The sequence below is a fragment of the Ambystoma mexicanum genome, chromosome 7q (genome assembly GCF_040938575.1).
Source record: "Ambystoma mexicanum isolate Mex_15411 chromosome 7q, UKY_AmexF1_1, whole genome shotgun sequence".
Lineage (NCBI taxonomy): Eukaryota > Metazoa > Chordata > Amphibia > Caudata > Ambystomatidae > Ambystoma > Ambystoma mexicanum.
This window is the reverse complement of record NC_090941.1, coordinates 531040234-531059096: the sequence shown is the minus strand read 5'-3', so window position 1 is coordinate 531059096 and position 18863 is coordinate 531040234. Positions and strand designations below refer to the sequence as shown.

The window sequence follows — 18863 nt, the reverse complement described above, 5'->3', positions numbered from 1 at the left end:
CGAGGTATTACGCCAAAGAGGCGTAGTAGGTTTGTTCTATTTAGAATTACCGGTTCTTGGTTTTTATTTGCATTTTCAATATGGATTTCATATGTTTCATTTTGTCGTAGTGGATTGACGAATATTGGTCTGGTCTGTCTGTGTTGACTGTGATCTTGTGGTGGTGTTGTTATCGAGGTCGACGAGATTGAATCATACGGTTCATCTCTGGTTGTGAGTGTTGAGATGTTTTCCATCGAGATCATTGAGATTTCTTCTAGGGAGATTTCAGTAGAATTGTCTTGATTTTGGTTCGATTGTTGTTCAAGTATTGAGGCGTATTCGTCGATTATTATGTAGCTTGTCTGAATTAGTGGTTGTGAAGATTGTTGATTGTTTTCTAGTGGTTGTTCTTCATGGGTGGTGATGTCGAGCAAGTCCTCGTCAATCAGCGATTGTGGCAGGGTAGGTTGCGCTAGTTTGGGTTTTATCTGGGTTAGCTGAACTTGAATGCTTTGTGTGTTGACAGCTGTTTGTTTCTTCTTTGGTTGATGCGCGATTTGGGTATTCTGGGTTATATTTCTTAGAAATGCTCGCGAGCCCGTTTGTCGTTTTTTGTTATTTTTCTGTTGGGTTCCTTTTATTTCGTTCGTTGTTTTTTCTTTTTCGAAGATTTGAAAGTTTTCCTTTGGATTCTTTGTTATGTTGCTTGAGATAATGGTTTCTGTTTTTTTGTTAGTATTATTTTGAGGTGGTTCTTTCAGTGTTTGTTGGGCAAAATCTGTAATTGTTTCAGGTAGTGGTTGTATCTGAGTTGGGGGTTGTGATGGTTTTGAAAGCGGCGAGGTTTGTAGTCGTTGGTCGTTGGGTCTGGTTGCTTGTTGCTGATGGTGTTCTTTAAGCATCTGTAGTAATTCTCCTGTAAGTTTTGTTTTTTCTTGTCGGTCTCCTCTTGCGATCTCTGCTAATCTTTGTTGCCACCGGTATGTCTCGTCTGCTTCTATTGTCAGTCTTGATTCCACTGTCGAGACAAAGTGTTCGATGTGTATCTGTTTTGAATGGATTAGTGCTAAAAGGGTCGCTTGATCTTTTATTGAATCTTTCAGGTCTTCTTGTAGTTTCAAGAAGGGGATCATTGATTGGGAGAGTAATGCGATGAGCATATTTTGTAAGTCCAACATTGTTGTTGGGATTCTTGGGTGCATATCTTCTTCATCTTGTACATGATTGTCGTTTTTCTGTTGTGGGTCTTTTGGTTTTTGGTTCTTGATTATTGGGTCTGGGGTATAGTAGGATTCATCCGAGTCATAGTTGAATCGTGATGGGACAGTTTTACGTTCATCCAATTCTGGTTGTCGTTCCTTTTTCATCTGTTTGTTTTGGTTTCCATAGGGGATGCAAGGGGTTGAGGTTGATTGTATTTGATTTATTTCTGTTCGTTCTCCAAGTACTTCTTTTGTTTTTTCTGCAGTAGACATGATGAATTCTATTTCGGTGGTGTCCAGTGATAGTTTTGGTAGTTTATTTCTTGTTTTGGATGTTGTTGGTTCCACAGTGCTGGCGGATTTGGCGGAATTGTGAGTTTTAAGCCATGCAAGGCGGGCTAATCTTGCTTTTTCTTTTTGCTTCAGTTGGTCTGGTGTTGGGATTGCTGGTTTTGTGGTTAGGTCTTGTGTTCGTTCTGTTTGTTGGCTGGTTGCGGTTAGCTTGGAGGCGACAGGGTCAGCTGTGAGTTTTGGTTCTTGATTATTAGTTATTTCCTGAGGGTTGCTGTGTATTTCGTGTAGTTTCTCCGATTTCATGGATTGTTGATTCTGGATTTGTTTGTCTGATATTAAGTCCTGTTTTGTGGTCGTCTGCATCTGTTTGGTTGTAAGTTCGATGGGTTCTTCGTTGCTGGTTGCAAGGTTTGTCAAGGTGTCTTGTATCCCGTTGTTTAAGGGGTCTTGTTTTGCGAGCTGGTGGTTTGCGTTCGGATCAGTTGATGAGTTGGTCAGTTGTTGTTCTAATTCGAGTTGGGAAGGCAGTAATGATGGCGCGGACATAATAGGTTGTCCAGGTTTGGTAGTGTCTGAGCTGTTTAGTTCAGATGAGATTATTTGGTGATTTTCTACTGTACTGTGTGAGTCTACTGATAGTTGGAGTTCCACTGTGCCGACGGATTTAACGAAGTTGTTGGTTTTCAGCCATGCAGTTGGATTGGCAGTTTCTAGGGTTTGGGCTCTGGAGTCTTCTAAGTTCTGTTTATAGTCTGAACACTGTGTCAGGGACTTTGGAATTTCTTTGTACAGTGTCACTTTCTTGAAGGATTGTTCCAATGTTAGCTGTAGTTGGTCTCTCTCCGTGGTGTTATCGGTCGCGTTCTTAGTTGTTTGTCTTGTTTTTGGACGTTGAGTTGGGTTTTGTTTATTAGTGCGAGTTGTGGCCATTGTTTCCCGATTGTAGAATGCTAGGCTTAGGTTTTGCAAGATTTCTGTTTGGTTTGTCAGAGTGCTGGTCTCCTTTTTTTTTTTTCTTTTTTATCGGGTTCGCTTTTAGGATCCAAGGGACTAACCCTTTCGGTCTCCTGGTTAGCAGTGGCTGCGAAGATGTATCCTTGTTTCGGTTTTCTCTGGTGGATCAAATTGCGCTTTCAGGATCCAAGGGTCGAACCCTTTCGGTCTCCTGATCGGTTATTTCGCGCAGGTGAGTGTTTGATTCGTCCTTCTGTAGTGGCGCGAGTTGCGCTTTCAGGATCCAAGGGGCAAGCCCTTTCGGTCTCCTGGTCAGCAGGGGCTGCGTAGGTGTATCCTTGTTTCGGTTTTCTCTGGTGGATCAAATTGTGGTTTCAGAATCCAAGGGTCGAACCCTTTCGGTCTCCTGATCAGTTATTTTGCGCAGGTGAATGTTTGATTCGTCCTTTTGTAGTGGCGCGAGTTGCGCTTTCAGGATCCAAGGGGCAAGCCCTTTCGGTCTCCCGGTCAGCGAGGCTGCACTGGTGAATCTTCGTTTCGATTTATTGTAGAAAGTCAGGTACGCTTTCAGGATCTAAGGGCGGACCCCTTTCAGTTTCTTGATCAACGAATGGAACGAGGATGTATGGTTGTTTTGTTTCTCTGGAGCGGTTGGGGTTGGAGGATTAGGATCCAAGGGCGAAGCCCTTTCCGTCTCGTGATCGACGAGGGTAACTGGAGATGCCAGAAGTTAGAACGTTAAGTAGCAGGGGCGAGGCCGCAAAAGCGCGGGCGGTAGAGGATTCTATTCGGTGTGAGGTGGGGTGAAGACGCGTGTACAGTAGGCACAGGCAGGCTCCGGCGTCAAAGATGAATCGCTTGGTTACAGGCCAGCTGGTGCGAGCACACGAAGGGACAGCAGAGCAAGAGCTCAATATACGTGCATACACACACTCTTCAACTAGTTCTCAGAACTGATAGCAACGGCTTACGTTACATCCACTAATGTGCCAACTCTAAGGAAGCCATACAGACCTGAAAGCATGTATACTTGCTCAAAATAAATAAAGATAAGCCCAAAGTATTCATTCACACCCACTAAGGGCCATTCAAATCCATATTTCTGGCCTAGACATCCAACATTCCCCTGCTACTGAGTTTAAGATCCTCAGTTTTCACCGTGACACCAAACTCTCCTTGGCATCCTTATGAAACAGTTAGTCTGCTCTTATTGAAAATGGTACCCTTCCTGAACAAGGTGACAATTCTTTAATCTCTTGAAGACTGTTCCTCACCTACAGCCTCCATAGAATACAGCATTTTTTTAGCATATTTCATACTAAAATCCTGTAGATGTAGCCACATCACTCCATCACTGCCGTCCCTCCACTGGCTCCCTATTGCCAAAAGGATTCTATTGAAGTGCCAAAGCATTGGGAAACAGGCATACTGTAAGTGGTCCAAACCGGGCTGCCTCTATCTGCCAACTCGTGCATGCTCCCAGCCATCACCAAGCCAACCACCATTTCCTTGGTCCAAGCTCTGGATCGCTATTACTCAGACCCACAGGGAAAAAAAAGACCATTAATGCATATAAAAGAGCATGCAGTGTCACTATGAAGTGAAACTGCCTAAACCCATGGGGTTTCCCTGCTACCCCATATATTAGCACCAAGAAAGGACATTGGTGCTGAGAACTGCACTCTTTAAATCTTTGACATTAGTTTAATTTTCTAAAAGGAGGAATGGATGCAACATCTGTGTACGTTTTTTGTTTTGATGGGGGCTATTACTGTAATTTGTGGGGCAAATAATAGGCCTGAACCTGCTCATGCTTTTTGCAGTGCAGCAGGCCTGCAAACCACATTAGAAATGTAATAATGCACGGAAAGCACAACCAAATGTTGAGGAACATATGAAAGTATTGTAAAAAATGACCAGAGAGTTCAGGCGGTGATCAAACACTGAATGACAGGAAAATCAATGTCTGTACTTAACCTTTTCCTAACATCATCACAGACTACCATAGAAGGTCTGCACAGAAGCAACAATTCCTGCCATAGCTATGTAGTTAATATGTTAACAGAGTGCTTTTACAATGCTAGCTAGCAATCTATTAAGCCATTTTGCATAGGCACTGTTTTCATTACTTGGGTGAGCTGCCTCTATCAAGTACTAAACACTGCAAGCATGATATAAATGTGCAGCAGCCAAGGGGGGAAAAAGTCTGAGGGGTCAGAAATTTGAGGTGGACAATTTTGTGAAGGTTTCTCAACAAATGCATTTTATTAAATTAGAAGGTTGCAAGAAAGACAAGTTTGGAGGAGCTCTGCTGGTATCCATTAACCAGGTCAAGAGTATTTAAGCACCAGGCACAGTATCAGTATTCAGGACCTGGGAGTCAGCGAAGGACGATGACAGAATGCTGGCCTGGAATGGCAGAGTCCTCTGTCATTTCCCCAATCCTCATGATCTGTAAAGATTAAAGTCTTTTTGTCACCTGCAAGATAGACTCATGGCTTTTAATTCCCTAGAGGGGTGCATTTACTTTGATCTGAGGGTGATGAGGGGTAAGCCAAAATATTTAAGGGGCGCCCCTGTAAATTGGGGTTGCTTTCACCCCTACCCGGATGAGGATTTCCCTGCCTAAAATAAACTAAAGTAAACACTCTAATAAAGGATATCTGTCCCTCACACTTGTGCGTGGCAATGCATGGCAGTTCAAAACAAGAGTAATTAAACAACAGGCTCTTCTTATAACCTGGGTGAATTTCCCTTCAACATATTTTAAGCGGAACTCTGCTTTATAGTTCAATGAAAGAAAATAAGGAAATCTGGGTTTGAAACAAAGTTCCAACACAGTTCCTTGCAACTTCAATTGGTCAACAGAAAGTTCAAATTCTCTGATGGTTTCACAAAGAAAATAGAAGGCTCTTTCTTGTCCGATTTATCCTTTTTAGATAAAAAAAGAACTTTCCATTTTATCAATAGCAACAATAGTTGTCCTGGTCAGGATGATTTGCCACAACAGATGCATTTTAAAGAAACACAACTTCTTGGCAGCTTTATAGACAAGCACATACATGTCATTGGCAGTATCAGTTGTATTGTGTTTGACTTGATTTATTTGCTTTTGATTTGGGCAATACTTACGGGTATGAATTCTCAGCAATATCACTCCTTAGGGTTGCTGGGTTTTCTAGGAACTAACACGCTTAAAGTTACATTAATTTGGTTTTGTTATACAACACTTTTGCTGCTGCTTAATAGTTTGGTATTCAAATTTGCTTTTAGAACCACTTTCACTCATATGCGAGTGCTGCTCCCCTGCTGAATGCCTGCCCTGAACACGCAAGCGGGTTCAGAGTGCTCCGGGGTCACCACCAGCATGTGTACTCACCGGGTAAACATGCGCCTCCTGGCTCCTCGCCGCTCACATGACTTCTGCTTCTGCGGCTCCTTGCGACCCGGCAAACTGCGTCCTGTCATTCGCCTTTGCCCATGCCACCTACAATTGGAACTCCTTTTGCTCCTTAGGCCCTCTGATGTACGCCAGCCATCCGAGAAAGCCTAGAGGCCCTCAGGTGCATGGCAGCCACCTAAAATGGCCTCCGGGGAACGAAAGCTTCCCTCGCCTTCGCTTCCTGTTGCGCAGCCTCTGCACTTCAGAATTTGAAAAAGACAGACCCTCTCAGGACCAGCAGCTGATTTTTGCCGATACAGAGGTCCCTGCTCTCTTCCAGCAACTGTCTGGGCTGTCTGCACAAACTACGCTGCTTCTGCTTGTAACAGTTTTCTCTACTACTCTGCTTCTCCAAGGCCTGCACCCGAGGAGGCTTTTTAAGCTTCTCTGTCTCCCTCAGGTGTGGGTCATCTGAATTAATGATCTGACCACTGCTGCAACATTGTACCTTTTTAGCCCTTTGCCTCGTCCCAGTACTTAGGAAATTATGGGACTTTAAGTCCCTAATGACAAAGTCAGTTTTTCGAGTTTCATTTTTACTTTTAAGCCCCAGTCTATTCTTTATAATATTCTTAAAAGGAATATCATAAGGATTGGTTACCAGGTCTGATTGAAAAGGGGAAAGTAGTTCTTTTAGGTCATTATTATTCATAGATTTCCTTTCAGTATACCTTTAGGTGATAGGGAGGCTATGTGTGCAGAAACAGCTGCTGATTAGGAAGGTCCCCGGATGCCCATTTAAGGCATGCCTAATAACAAGGAACTTTATAATGATTACCATTAACCTAAACAGTGTTTATGCAAGTTGCATCTCTATGTTATTCAAGCAATAAGCCCCTTGCAGGAGGGGCATTAACACTGCAAGTAATGCCCCGGGGCCCATAGTTACAGGACTGAGCAAAGCGGCTTATTGCTATTAGTACCCCAGCCCATAGGACTGGGGTACTAAAAGCATTTTTTTTCTGTCCCAAAACTCTCTGGCGTTTCGGAACAGAAAAAAGAAAATGTTAATAATTGGCCACCAGGGAAGGGAAACGAAGTCTGTTTTACCTTTCCATGGCAGCCGTTGAAAAAAAAAAAAGTAAATAAATAAATGGGCGCCATTGAAATGGAAGAAGGGACTACACGTAGTGCCTTCTCTCTTTCCATGGTGGTCATTAAAAAAAGTAAACAAAAACAATTGCCACCATGGAACGGAGAGAAGCCTTCTTTCTTTCCAGTCGCAGATCGGAAGTGGCCACGCTAGCGTATGAAATGGGCTGAAAAGAAGGTGTGTGGGATTGGGGGGCAGGGAGGGAATTCTGTGGATGGGGGAGGCGGGAGTTCCGAGGATGACCTCTTACCTGGTTACCCGGCGGGGGAAGCTGGTGGCCTCCAGCCGTGAGGAGGCTCGGAGCAGCGGGATTAGTGTCTGTTAATGCCTGCGTTCTGCGCCTCTCCCACACTCCCCATGCCGGGTACTAATCATACTTATTGTTGTTAAATGCATTTGTATGTGTATGCAAATGTTTTATTGAGTATAAGCAAAATCAATTGAAAATTAATAACAATCTTGCTACTGATGTTTTTAACAACCTACGGACATCAGCACACTTAATCCGGTCACTATGCCAGACAGATTTATTTTTGCCTCCTTCTGGTTTTGTCGTTTCAATCTCACGTTCTCATTTGCTTTGCCTTTCACAGTTGGTGCTTTACAAGTGACTTCTGCCATATTGTTAAGTGTAAAGCGGAATGTATGCACTGGCATTGATTGACTGACTTGTTTGCTCAGCTGGGCACATCGATTTTGTGGCACAAAAATCTTGTGCCAAACGTGGCCCTGTCTTTGTCAATTTCTCCACGTTGATAGAACGCTGGGTGTTGCATCAAGGGTATATCACTCCCAAGCAACAGCTGTATTCCTTCCTGTTATTTAGCAATTTTAACCACAGACAGTCCTCCCATCAGTCAGCCTGCAGCTGCCTAATGGGACAGTTAGCAAAACAGAAGGGTGATGGCTGGAAGGCTTTGAATGAATCATAACCACGGGCAAAGCTCTGGGCAACCCTCCAGACCATCGTTTTTCAGCCTGCCAAGCCATTACAGAAGGGGAAAAACCATATGCAAATCATGCTTGGTGCTACCCCAAAAGGGGCAGTCCAGCCCGAACTGGTAGATCACATCCCTTCTGTACGAGACCACAACCATCCCCAGACATGTTTCAGCCTTGTTGGGCGTCATCAGTGAGAAGTAGCTTGGGTCTCTAGGCCCAGCAGACTCGGGACCCACGTCTGGGCATACCCGTCCCACTCGGGGTGACTTTAGCAAAACAGAAAGGTGATGGCTGTAAGGTTTTGAATGAATCATAACCACGGGCAAAGCTCTTGGCAACCCTCCAGACCATTGTTTTTCAGCCTGCCAAGCCATTACATTAATGGGACAGTTAAACATCACTGGATGAAAGGGATAGAAATCCATAGATTCTCTATGTTTGTGTGGCTTGAAAGGGGCACTGTGGCCCTAAAATTCCCTTTTTATCCTGTGGCTGAAAGTGGCGTAACAGCGTTTTGCTTTTTGCTATAAATGGATTGGAAGAGAAAAGAATACCCTGCAGATGTTTCCAATGTGTGAGGCTTTGAAGACATTTACGGTGAGACAAATGTCTGAATCTGGGAGAGCTTTATTCAATATACAAGGTCCCAAGAAGCTGACTGAATAGATCGCCAAGAGACAAAGCTGCCCATGCCAGATAGATCAGTAGGGTCGAGGGAGTGCTCTGCATGAGTTTCCAAGAGTGGAATGCATGTTGAGAGAGTTTCATCCAGAAAGATCAGGGGTTGCTTTTTTTTATTTGACTTTACTTTTTATTTTTCTCAATACCCTCTGCAGGTGAAACTGTCCTGGGTGGTGAAGCAATGATCCCTTCAACTGAATCAGAAATGCCCTACAACTCACTACTTCTGCAAACCATGTTTTCTTTTGTCATTTCTTTGACCAAAACAGACTCACTGCAATAGTTGAGACCAACGAGAGTAAATTAACTTTTTGGGTGTAGTCAGCGGAGTTAATAGCTGCTGAACCACTACATTCAAAGAGCAATGCCAAACAACTTGGTACAAGACAACTAAGTGCTGTACTGTAGTTCAGGAACGAAGGCCACAGTAGGTAATCGGAATAAGACAAACACGTGGCCCATTTTCTCTCCAAGAAAAACTTATGTTTTGGGTTATTTCACTCTCTTTTAGGCCTAAATTGAGGCTAGGCATATGGAGAAAATTCTCTCTGGATACTAGACCCTCCTCCAGATTAAAAAGCACTTTGACTATTTTTAACTGCATGTTCATTGTTCGCTTTCTGTACTCCTGCAACCCCTTTTGCTAGGCCATTAGGACAATCGCCTAGATTGTCAAGGAACTAGAGCATTTTTTGTTCAACAAAGAAATAACACATTTCCAAGGACAGGTCCGTGTGCAGGCCCTCAGGCACACCACATTTTGCTCAACCCCTGCAACCTCGACAAACCCTGCCCCCCCAGCTTACTTTAATACAGAAAATAAACCAAAAAGAGTTGGTATGACGTCTGGAGGAAGGTGGCTTTAGGACTATAATCGTGCTGGATTTCAAGAGGAAAGATTCAGATTCTGATTGTAGGTGTAAGTTAACTTGGTTCTGAATTGGATGCTCTACTGTTCCAATAGTGTTAATGCAATGTAGTCTTGGAGCAAATGTACTCTCAAAATTGCTATACTTAAATGATGAAATGGCCCACAACGCATCACAACACGCCTAATAAATTGCAAATCTTTTCACCTGGGCATTAGGAATGTTAGTTCCTCAGCAACTTTGATCATTTATATACCCCTGCTAGAGTAGCTTTAAGCCTACTTGCAAAATATCGTTTGTAGCATGCATGATTCTTCTCTGATATCCCCCAGCATAAGATTAATAATCTAGCCTGCCTCACTGTGGAACGGAATTAAAAAAGTATGCTACAGGATATGGACTGCTTCAATTCCTCTGCAAACAGACTGGCTCTACTACAGTTAGCTACTATACGTAGTAGAAGCAGGTGTTTAAGCATGGACTCTTTTTGTTCTACATTTACACATATTGCCCATTATTTGATTGCTTAACTTTCTAATCCTTCTTGAGAATTTGGCAATTTGCAGAACATGTCATGAAAAAACATGTCCACAGTTTAAGAAGCTTTTCATTTTCTGTGCCCTAACCATGTACAGGATCTCAACCCTTTGCTCTCCCATTTTCAATCCAGAAATATACATACATGAGGACAATTAAAAGCACTGACTGCTGTATGGCTGCACTGGTCCCACTGTATAAAACAAGCATTAGTCCGAGTCAAAGGGGGTGTTCTAGCTAAAATTTGAAAAAATGCAGGCACCAAATAAACGTTTTGTTCACAGTATCTGGAAAATATTCACAAACTCAATTCAGCAGGGTTCATCTACATGCACTTCTAGCGCCTGAACCAACAAAGCTGTAAACATAAATACCATCTCAAACATGTCCTAGACTGTATATATATATTTTTAAGTTTACAATAAATGCAGATACAAATTAAGAAAACGTGGGTGAAAGAATTGGAAAGTTAACAATTTGATGCAGCTTTTTAGTTTTCAAAACAAAAATATTCACTCTTTGGCAATTGTCAAACATTTAATTTAAAGCATTGTCAGATGTGTTATGCTGTGCTTTAATTGAGCCAAAGTACTTTAGAAACCTCAACGAGGGTGTTCTATTGGTAACTGCTAAGTCACTTTCATATCACAAAGGCATATACACCCACATATTTGGTGCTAAAAAGGTACTTAAGATGGAGTTGGATTAGCCATAATGTATGTACATTCTAAAAGAGGTAGACTTGAATCATGTTTAGTTAATTAAAATAATACTCAGTCAGTTTGAATCAGTCAAGCTCCTTTAGAGATGACTCGTGAGGAGATTTGAACAAAGCCTAGAAATGCTCAGTTGACCACATTTGTGTTTGAAAATGGTTCAAACCAATTAGAACCATAGGCACCTAATGGTTTATATCAAGTTGAGTTGATTTGAATCTGAGAAAGGCCTCATAATGAATAAATAGTGGCGCGAAGGCACTATTATTCATTATAACAAAGTTATAAAATCAAATCAAATAAGAAATGAAACCAAAATAAAAGTCAGTAAAATGAATTAGGCGAAATCAAAGACCAGAGGTATAAGCAGGGTTTCGTCAAGAGCTACTCTTTGATGAACTCAATCAGAGCCCTGCAAAGTGGGTCTGAGCCGTTCAATCATATAGAGCTTCAGTTTCAAATAATTTAAGCAGATTGAAACGGCAATGGTTTCCATTGGTTTGGCTTTGATTTTAAAGGGTTTTCCCATCTCAGGTACATACTATTCCTACACAAAGCCACATGAGCAAACAATTTAGCAACAAGTACAGTCACTTACCTGTCACTGAGATGAAGAAAACTACTGCTCTCATCCGGATGTTCATCTTCAAAACTAAGATTAGACCAGCTGCCAGTGCTGTCATCACCAACGCTTAAACTCAACTGCTGATTAGGAAGCGTCTCGGCTGACTGGAACCCATCCTTGCCCAATGAGCTAAGGAAAGACCAGAGGAATATTATAGCAATTTGAAAACCGTACAGTCAATAAAATAAGTGGATTGAAGGGTGGAGATGTGGCTAATGAAGTGGTTGCTTTGCAGGTGGCAAAGTCTTTTGACATATGAAAAAATGAAGACATCAAGTAGTGCATTATTTAAGTTCTGGTGCGTTCCAATTGATTCAGATGTATTGTGGAGAGACTGAGTTAGATTTGAGAAATGTAACTGAAATGTATTGGACTCAAAGGCAAAATCATGCATTAAGGCCGCAAAAGGCAAGGGCAGTAGAGCATAATTAGAGGAGATGTTCTGAAAATCACACAAAGGAGGAAACCCCACAGGAAATCATACGAGGTGAACTTATCGGCTCTAAATAGTGACATGAATAAGAGCATTGAACAGCAAAATACTACCAACAAGCCCACTTCCTTTCCTAGACTCGACACAAAGACCTTGTAAGGTCTCCAAACTTATCTTTGCTTGGTCGAAAAGATAGATCCACATATCACAGTTAAGCGTCCGCCATCTGCGAGTCTACCTATGCAGTTACTACATTATTGCTTAAAAATATTCTCTAATGTTACTCTAGAGTCTCGCCTGTCCGGTCTCACAACTCTACCAGCACTGTTCCAAGAAAATACACTCACCTCTTTCACTGCCTTTCTTGCATTAAGGAGTGTAAACATTTGCCACATATTCCTCAATTTTAAGTCAAGACACAGAGGCTGTGATTTTGCATTTAACTTCTTTACCGAGCAGCAAAAATATATTAAAAAGTAAACTTCAGAAAAAAAGAGAAAGAAAGCTCTCTGAACGTGATCAACATAGCCCCAGATGTTTAGGTACTTCATTAGCAGTCTACAAATATCCCATGCTGAATAACCAGTTCCTCTTCTTTGATGCTGCTACGCTTCCGTTAAGTGCTTGTGTAGAGTGCATACGACCACTTTACAACATGTATTCATTGTTTGGTGGTTCAATGGAAGGATGCGGCTGTGCAAGGTGACTCGCGGTTTGCTTTGTTGGTTGGGAACATTTGTTGGCCATGTTCCTCACCTTTGGGTGCAGTGCTGTCACGCGGCTTTCCTTTGTGTTGTCAGGCTCGGTGCTCAGACGGGAGTTTGCGGTTCATTGCACAACCTCCCCTCTAATATTTACAATCATATCACAATTATTTTAACTAAAGGGATGTGACGAATACACGACCTCCAAAAAGAAGCTATGAGCGAGGGCATGTGTTTTAGTACCTCCTAGTGCTGTAGTGCTGCGTATTCACGGGATGAGCTGTCCCATTTCTATTTTTACAATTGAATATCTCTATCACATGCTATTGATACTTTATTTCCTAGGTCACGTCACTACTGAGTATTTATTTTGTACTTAGCAAGAGCTATTAACAGGAAGTTATTGTGGCCACTCATGCTAGGTGCTAAATGTGACGGATCAGAACTCAGAGTCGGACACAAGGTTGTCATGTTTTTGTCAAAGATGTTTTATTAAAGGAAAAGGGTTGGGAAACTGCCTCTCTGACCCGATGCTAAAGAGGCGTTTCCCTACCTATAAACCAAAACTAAGGATCTGTCTGTGTCAGGATGTAAATAACTGAAAAACCTTCCTTGTGTCCAAAATGTCCTATCTCGAACCTCACACTAAAAAACAATAAAAATGTGTGAGGAATTATCTTCAACTTGAAACTGGCAAAAAATAAGAATATTTCCACCAAAAATGTTCTCCAAGGTGGAAGCCCTTGGCTCCAGAGGGTGGATTCCTTCGCCTGGATTCTTGAGTAGAGTGAAAACTGTTTCTTTTACTGGAAGTTCCTTCGTTTCCTGCTTTGTTCCACAATGTTCACTTTTAAACAGTAACTTCTGGGACTGTCCTTCTGTCTTTAATGCAACTTTCTCCTTGAATTCCCCCCAAAACCACCGTCTTTCTTTAAAGCAACTTTCTCTTTGATTAAAAAAATAAACCCCAATCTTTTCTTTGTTCAGTCAGCATGGTGTTCCATTAACACACCTGGGGCTTGCAAATTGCCTGGTGTACTCTCCTGCCAGGTTCCCTTATGCAATGCCTACTGCCTGGTGTACTCGCCTGCCAGGACTTCACTTTATGAATTTCGTTTGCCTGGTATACTCCACTGGTATAATCCCCTGCTAGGACTTTTATATCTATATGTCTCTCAGTTACCTGGCATCTTGCTTGCCAGGACTCCTCATGCGCTTTACAGTTCTCAGTATTAACAATACTGTGCGTAAGTAGGTTTGTTCTAAGGTTTGGTGAAGGTTTGCCCCACATTTACACTTCATGTATTCATAGTTCATTAGGGGTTGTATTTTGTGTTTTCTGCATTCAAACAATTCTTCAATGGTATTAGGTTCAAACTGCTGTTGGTGCGGTTGTCTGAATGTCCCGGGGTACCCTCTGGCTTTGGGTAGACTGTCACGGATCCCAGCGTCTCCACGGCACTTCTGTCACCGGTAGGCCCTCTGCATCTAATGTGGCACCTCCTCTGCTCTGCCACACTAGTACGTGATCTTCGCAACTCTGAGCTCGGGTACTGGGTCCGACGTCATCTCCTGCACTACTTCCTCGCCAGGTTTAAAAACAACTAGACTGCACCTTAGGTTTCTGGCTTTTAGTATTCCGTTCAAGCTTCTGCATCTCCTCATTTCAGTACTTGGGGAATGCTGGGAGTTGAGGTCCATATTAGTTAATGAAAAGGTCTTATGGTTTTTACAAATAGGTACTTTGGAAGAAAAGGATGTTGTGATGGCTTTGTGTGTGTGTATGTCATAGTTAGGCACTTGATCAAAAAGATATGACAAGGTTTCCTTACTTCTTCTACAACGCAGAACAAGAAATTGGCAGTATGCCATGAGGCTCTTTGGTATTAGAGGGCCTTCTTCATGGAAAAGGGTCCTGGGTATTAAAGGGTCTTTCTCATTTGAAAGGGGGAGATACCACTACTCGCCCAGTAAAGTCATGAAACCCCCCCTGGTAGCTGTCTCCTCCCATGTGATCCTCCCTCATAAAGCCAGCCCTGGGTCAGGATCAGATAGCAGCTGCCGTCCCCTGGCCGTATGAGAGTAGGTCACCGCCCGGAAGTCTGTCATACCCCATGGATTCATCACAAAGCATATATGCTTCTTGATTATTTTCTGATTATAAATTCTTGTGGAGGTGTTAAATTGCAGTCCTAAACAGGGCCCATTTGAGATTGTGAGATTCGAGGGGCGACCCTTCTAAGGAAAAGAAAGTTAAAATGTTAGTGAGATCTCCCAATTGTGAGGAGCAATTTTGCTGGGCTGAAATATCCAGACCTGAGGAATCCTTGGTCGATTCAGTACAAAGTTTATTGAGGCAGTTTAACTACGCAGGCCCTGAAAAGGGAAAAAGTTAATTTGTGCGCCTAAGCATAAAAGAAAACAATGCAAGAGTGGGTCAATTTCTGCTCACATAAGAAAAAACCTCTAATAAAAATGTGCATGAGAGTGACCTTCTCATCTTCCCCGGTGAGCGAGGCTGATAAAAAAATTAAATCGGATTCGGCTGACTTGGTTTTGGTCTCGTAGGGCCAAAACCGGCAAACATATGACTGTGCCCCTAATGGGTGAGAGACATGCTTCCCCAATTGGTGAAGCATCTGAGGCTACACTGGGGGTTACATTCCCAGGGGAATCCTTTGCTTGACCCTTCAGAGGTGACACATCACATGCTTGGTCTAGGAAATGTACTCTTTTGTCCCATGTAGATAAATATTTGGATATTAGAATGTGAAAATCTCTTATGATGGAGGAGGAAAATGAATTGAGATCGGAATATCCCAGACCTTCCACATTCCAAAAAGCAACTGTTACACACTTTGGACCCTTAGTTGGCCACCATGTACATGGGAGTTGGTTAAGGATCCTAAAAAGGGCTGGATAGAGCCCTAAAAGTATGTGAGGACAGTGTTTTAGGTCCTTTAACAAAAATGTCAGATTTGGTAGAAGAGGCCATGGAGAACAGGAATGGACGAAAAGAACAATTTGCTTCCTGGGACACAGTAAAACAGCTATTGCGACCGAACAAAGAAACATGTTTATTTGTAGCTCTAGACACTCAGGAAAGGAGCCATCATGCAGTTTTCCATGGAGAAACATCCTCTTAGTCAAGAAGAAGCTGGAGGGATTTAGACCGGTTATCAATCTCTGAGACTTCAAGGGCTTGCTTCAATACAACAATTGAAAATGGAAGGCATTCATCTATTGAGATACAAACTACTTCCAAGGGACTGGATGACCAGCTTGTACCTCAAAGAAGGCATATCTGACTATTCCTATTTTCAACCCGCATCAGAATCATCTACGGTTTCTTTGGAACAAGAAGTGGAGATTTTTACCTTCAATCTGTCGTCTGCCCTTTGCGTTTCTGCAAGGTGATGAAACTGGCGGGGACAGCCCCTAGAGTAAGGGGGATTTGTCTAATCATTTACCTAGACAATATTCTCTTGATGACATATCCCAGAACATGGCAGTCCATCACTGGTTTTTGCCCACAATTGGGAGACGTTTGAAGTTAAACCTTGCCAGATAATGGAGTTCATGGGTTTCAAATAGACACTCTTCATCTTTCGCTAACCAAAATCAAGACCATCAAGAAAGAAATCAAAACAGTAATGGCGGCCTGATTTATATCCCTACAATATTTTGCTCAGATTGTGGGACTAGTATCCGCATTCATCCAGGCAATTTTTATAGACCCACTACATTATCAAACCTATCAGAGGTTGAAGACGCTACACCTCAGGAAGCACCTCAGCTATGCAAACGAGATTCACCTTTACTCGGAAGCCAGAATAGAATTGCAATGAAGGATTAAACCACATGGAAGCATGGAATGGAAAAGCTAATTTAGCAATGAATCCAGATCTGATCATAAAATCAAAAGTCAGTTTTTTTAGGTTGTGGCGTGAGCTGTGGTCCTCTGACCACAGAGATGTATGGAGGACGGGAGGTGTACTCCGCAGGTGTATATACATTTATCAGCTTTACTAGCAGGTTTGTTTGCTCTCAAGAGTTTGGCCGAGGAAAGGTTCAACTGATGTATTCTCTTTCGTATGGACAATGTTTCAGAGGTGCAATACTTAAACAAAATTGGAGTTCCCATATCATGCACGCCGGCAGAATTAGCAAGGCTTCTTGACACTTATGCCTTCTCAGGGAGAATGTAATTGAGGCAGAATATCTGCCAGAGTCACGCAATAAAGGGGCAGCCTGGAATCCCAGACACACGGCAGAGTCCACCAACTGGAAACTATATCAGTTGATATTAGGGAAGAGTCTGCATCTTTTGGGGACCTCTGGAGGTAGACCTTTTTACATCTTGCCTCAATGCCCAACAACCATGGTTCTACAGTTGGAGACCAGATCGGGACGCTTCGGCTCTTGATGTTTTTCAAAAGAACTGGTTTTGAATGAGAGGTTATGTGTTTCCTTCAACCAGTCATCAAGATTGTGAGACTGATTCGGCAGGTGAGGAAACAGGAGCCATCTGTGGGTCTGGTCACCCTCTCAATGGCCATTTCAGGCTTGGTATCCAGCTCTACTGGGAATGTCAATAGACATGTCTTCACTAGTGTCCATGTTTCCCAATGTTCTGGCAGATCCAGAATGAAGATTACACAAGTCAGTGATCCAAAGATCCCTCCAGTTGGTAGTATGGAAGATTTCAGGGGTTGCTTTAATCTCCATGAACTTTTGGCTACAGCTTGTTCTGTCATGAGGGAATCTTGGCCCCCTGAATATTCCTAGGGGTTTATCAAACAGCTTGGGTTCGCTGGTGTGTGGGAGTAAGACTTAAATCATGCTTCTGCACCTCCAGCAGAGGTGATGCACGTTATCTTTTTTCAAACAAAACAAGGCCTTTCGAACCATTGATCTGTACAGATCGTTCATTGTGTCTGGCCATGTTCTGCTAAGAGTCCCTATATATAATCATCATTTAGTGTGTTGCTTCATGAATTCTGTGAAGGTCTTGAAATCCCCAGGTCCCAAATACACATACTTTTATTGTACAGCAACTTAATGAATTGTTGTTGTTAAAACATTCATCTGCCAAACTCACTATGCTACTGTGTCTTATCTCTTTCAGAAGAGTTTCAGATATTAGAGCCCTGGACATTACTAACAGAACCTTTTCCACTTTTGGTGTATGTTTCAGCCTACTAAATGTTGTTTCACTAGTATTAGCTATCCTGTATTTCCTCAACAAGAAAAATGATGTGTTCTAAAATGTTTGAAACAATATGAAAGAACCACAGCCGAATTCAGAACAACCAACCATTCTCAGCTACAGCTATTTCTGGCTCATTCATCCTGGAGTGCTATGGTTTCTAAATCCTTTCTACCCGGAAGTTCTCGGCAGGATACATTGAGATCACCTGATTGGTCTAGCCTTTCAACTATTTAAGGCTAGACCAATGTTTCTATTTTAAGCCAGTGCTGACACCGTAAATGCAAACAAGCAAAATCGCAACCTCTGTGTCTTGACCTAAAATATCGACTTCCGTAGCTAGCAGTGTAGAAACATCACAATTTTAATAAAAAAAACAGAGGCATAGATGTTCCCTTCTCAATATCTGTTCCTGATACTTCAGAGGCAACTGCTTTTGAAGTCCTCTGAAGAACTTTAATATATATTTAACTCTAATACATGCAACTCATGGTTCAGAAAAGAAGGTAAATGCAAAATCCACCCCATAGATGTCTTAATTAAAATTAAGATTTTTCTATGAAGCTAAGAAAATCAATATTCCTCCTTACAACTAGTGCATATAAGCTCAGAGTCTTAAGTCTCTCCATATAGGACTTTCAGCTAAAAAAATTCATTTAGAAGCCCTTCCTTATACCTTTATTTATTAATCTTGTGATTCTTCAAAAAAATAGTGGCAGTCATGAAAATGTGGCTTTAACAGAAAGAAACATATTTTATTATGTCTTTATGCATCTCTGATTAGATCTCATTTCCCTGAATGTCATACACCTTGAAGATAGGAAAAGATTGCTAAGTGTCCACATATATATGTATATTATTATCCGACTACTGTTCCCATAGTAATAAGATTTGGAATGTATGCACGACTCAAATACCAAAATATGCATGAATTGGGAGTGAGGGGAGGGCATGGGAGATAAGTGAAAGGTACTTATTAGTAGTTCTCCATCATGGACATCATCTTTATCCAAAAATGTTAGGATATTCCTGCAATGTAAGTGGGATCTCATAACACATTTAAAACAATTTGAAAAGTAAAGAAATAATAAAGATTATGTTGTCATGTTACAAAGAGGTAAACTTCCAATGCCAGCAACCCATGATGTGCCGCAGTCCTCTCAAATTCTCAGTTGCATTT

General features: G+C 42.0%; 1 protein-coding gene across 3 annotated transcripts in view; it reads right to left on the bottom strand.

Moving 5' to 3' along the window:
- Positions 1-18863, bottom strand: part of AKAP11 (A-kinase anchoring protein 11) — a 555220-nt gene that overhangs the window by 198599 nt on the left and 337758 nt on the right. For all 3 annotated transcript variants that reach the window (XM_069640774.1, XM_069640773.1, XM_069640772.1), the window contains one exon: positions 11311-11466. In XM_069640774.1, coding sequence (XP_069496875.1) covers positions 11311-11466 — 156 coding nt within the window. The remainder of the gene's footprint in view (positions 1-11310; positions 11467-18863) is intronic.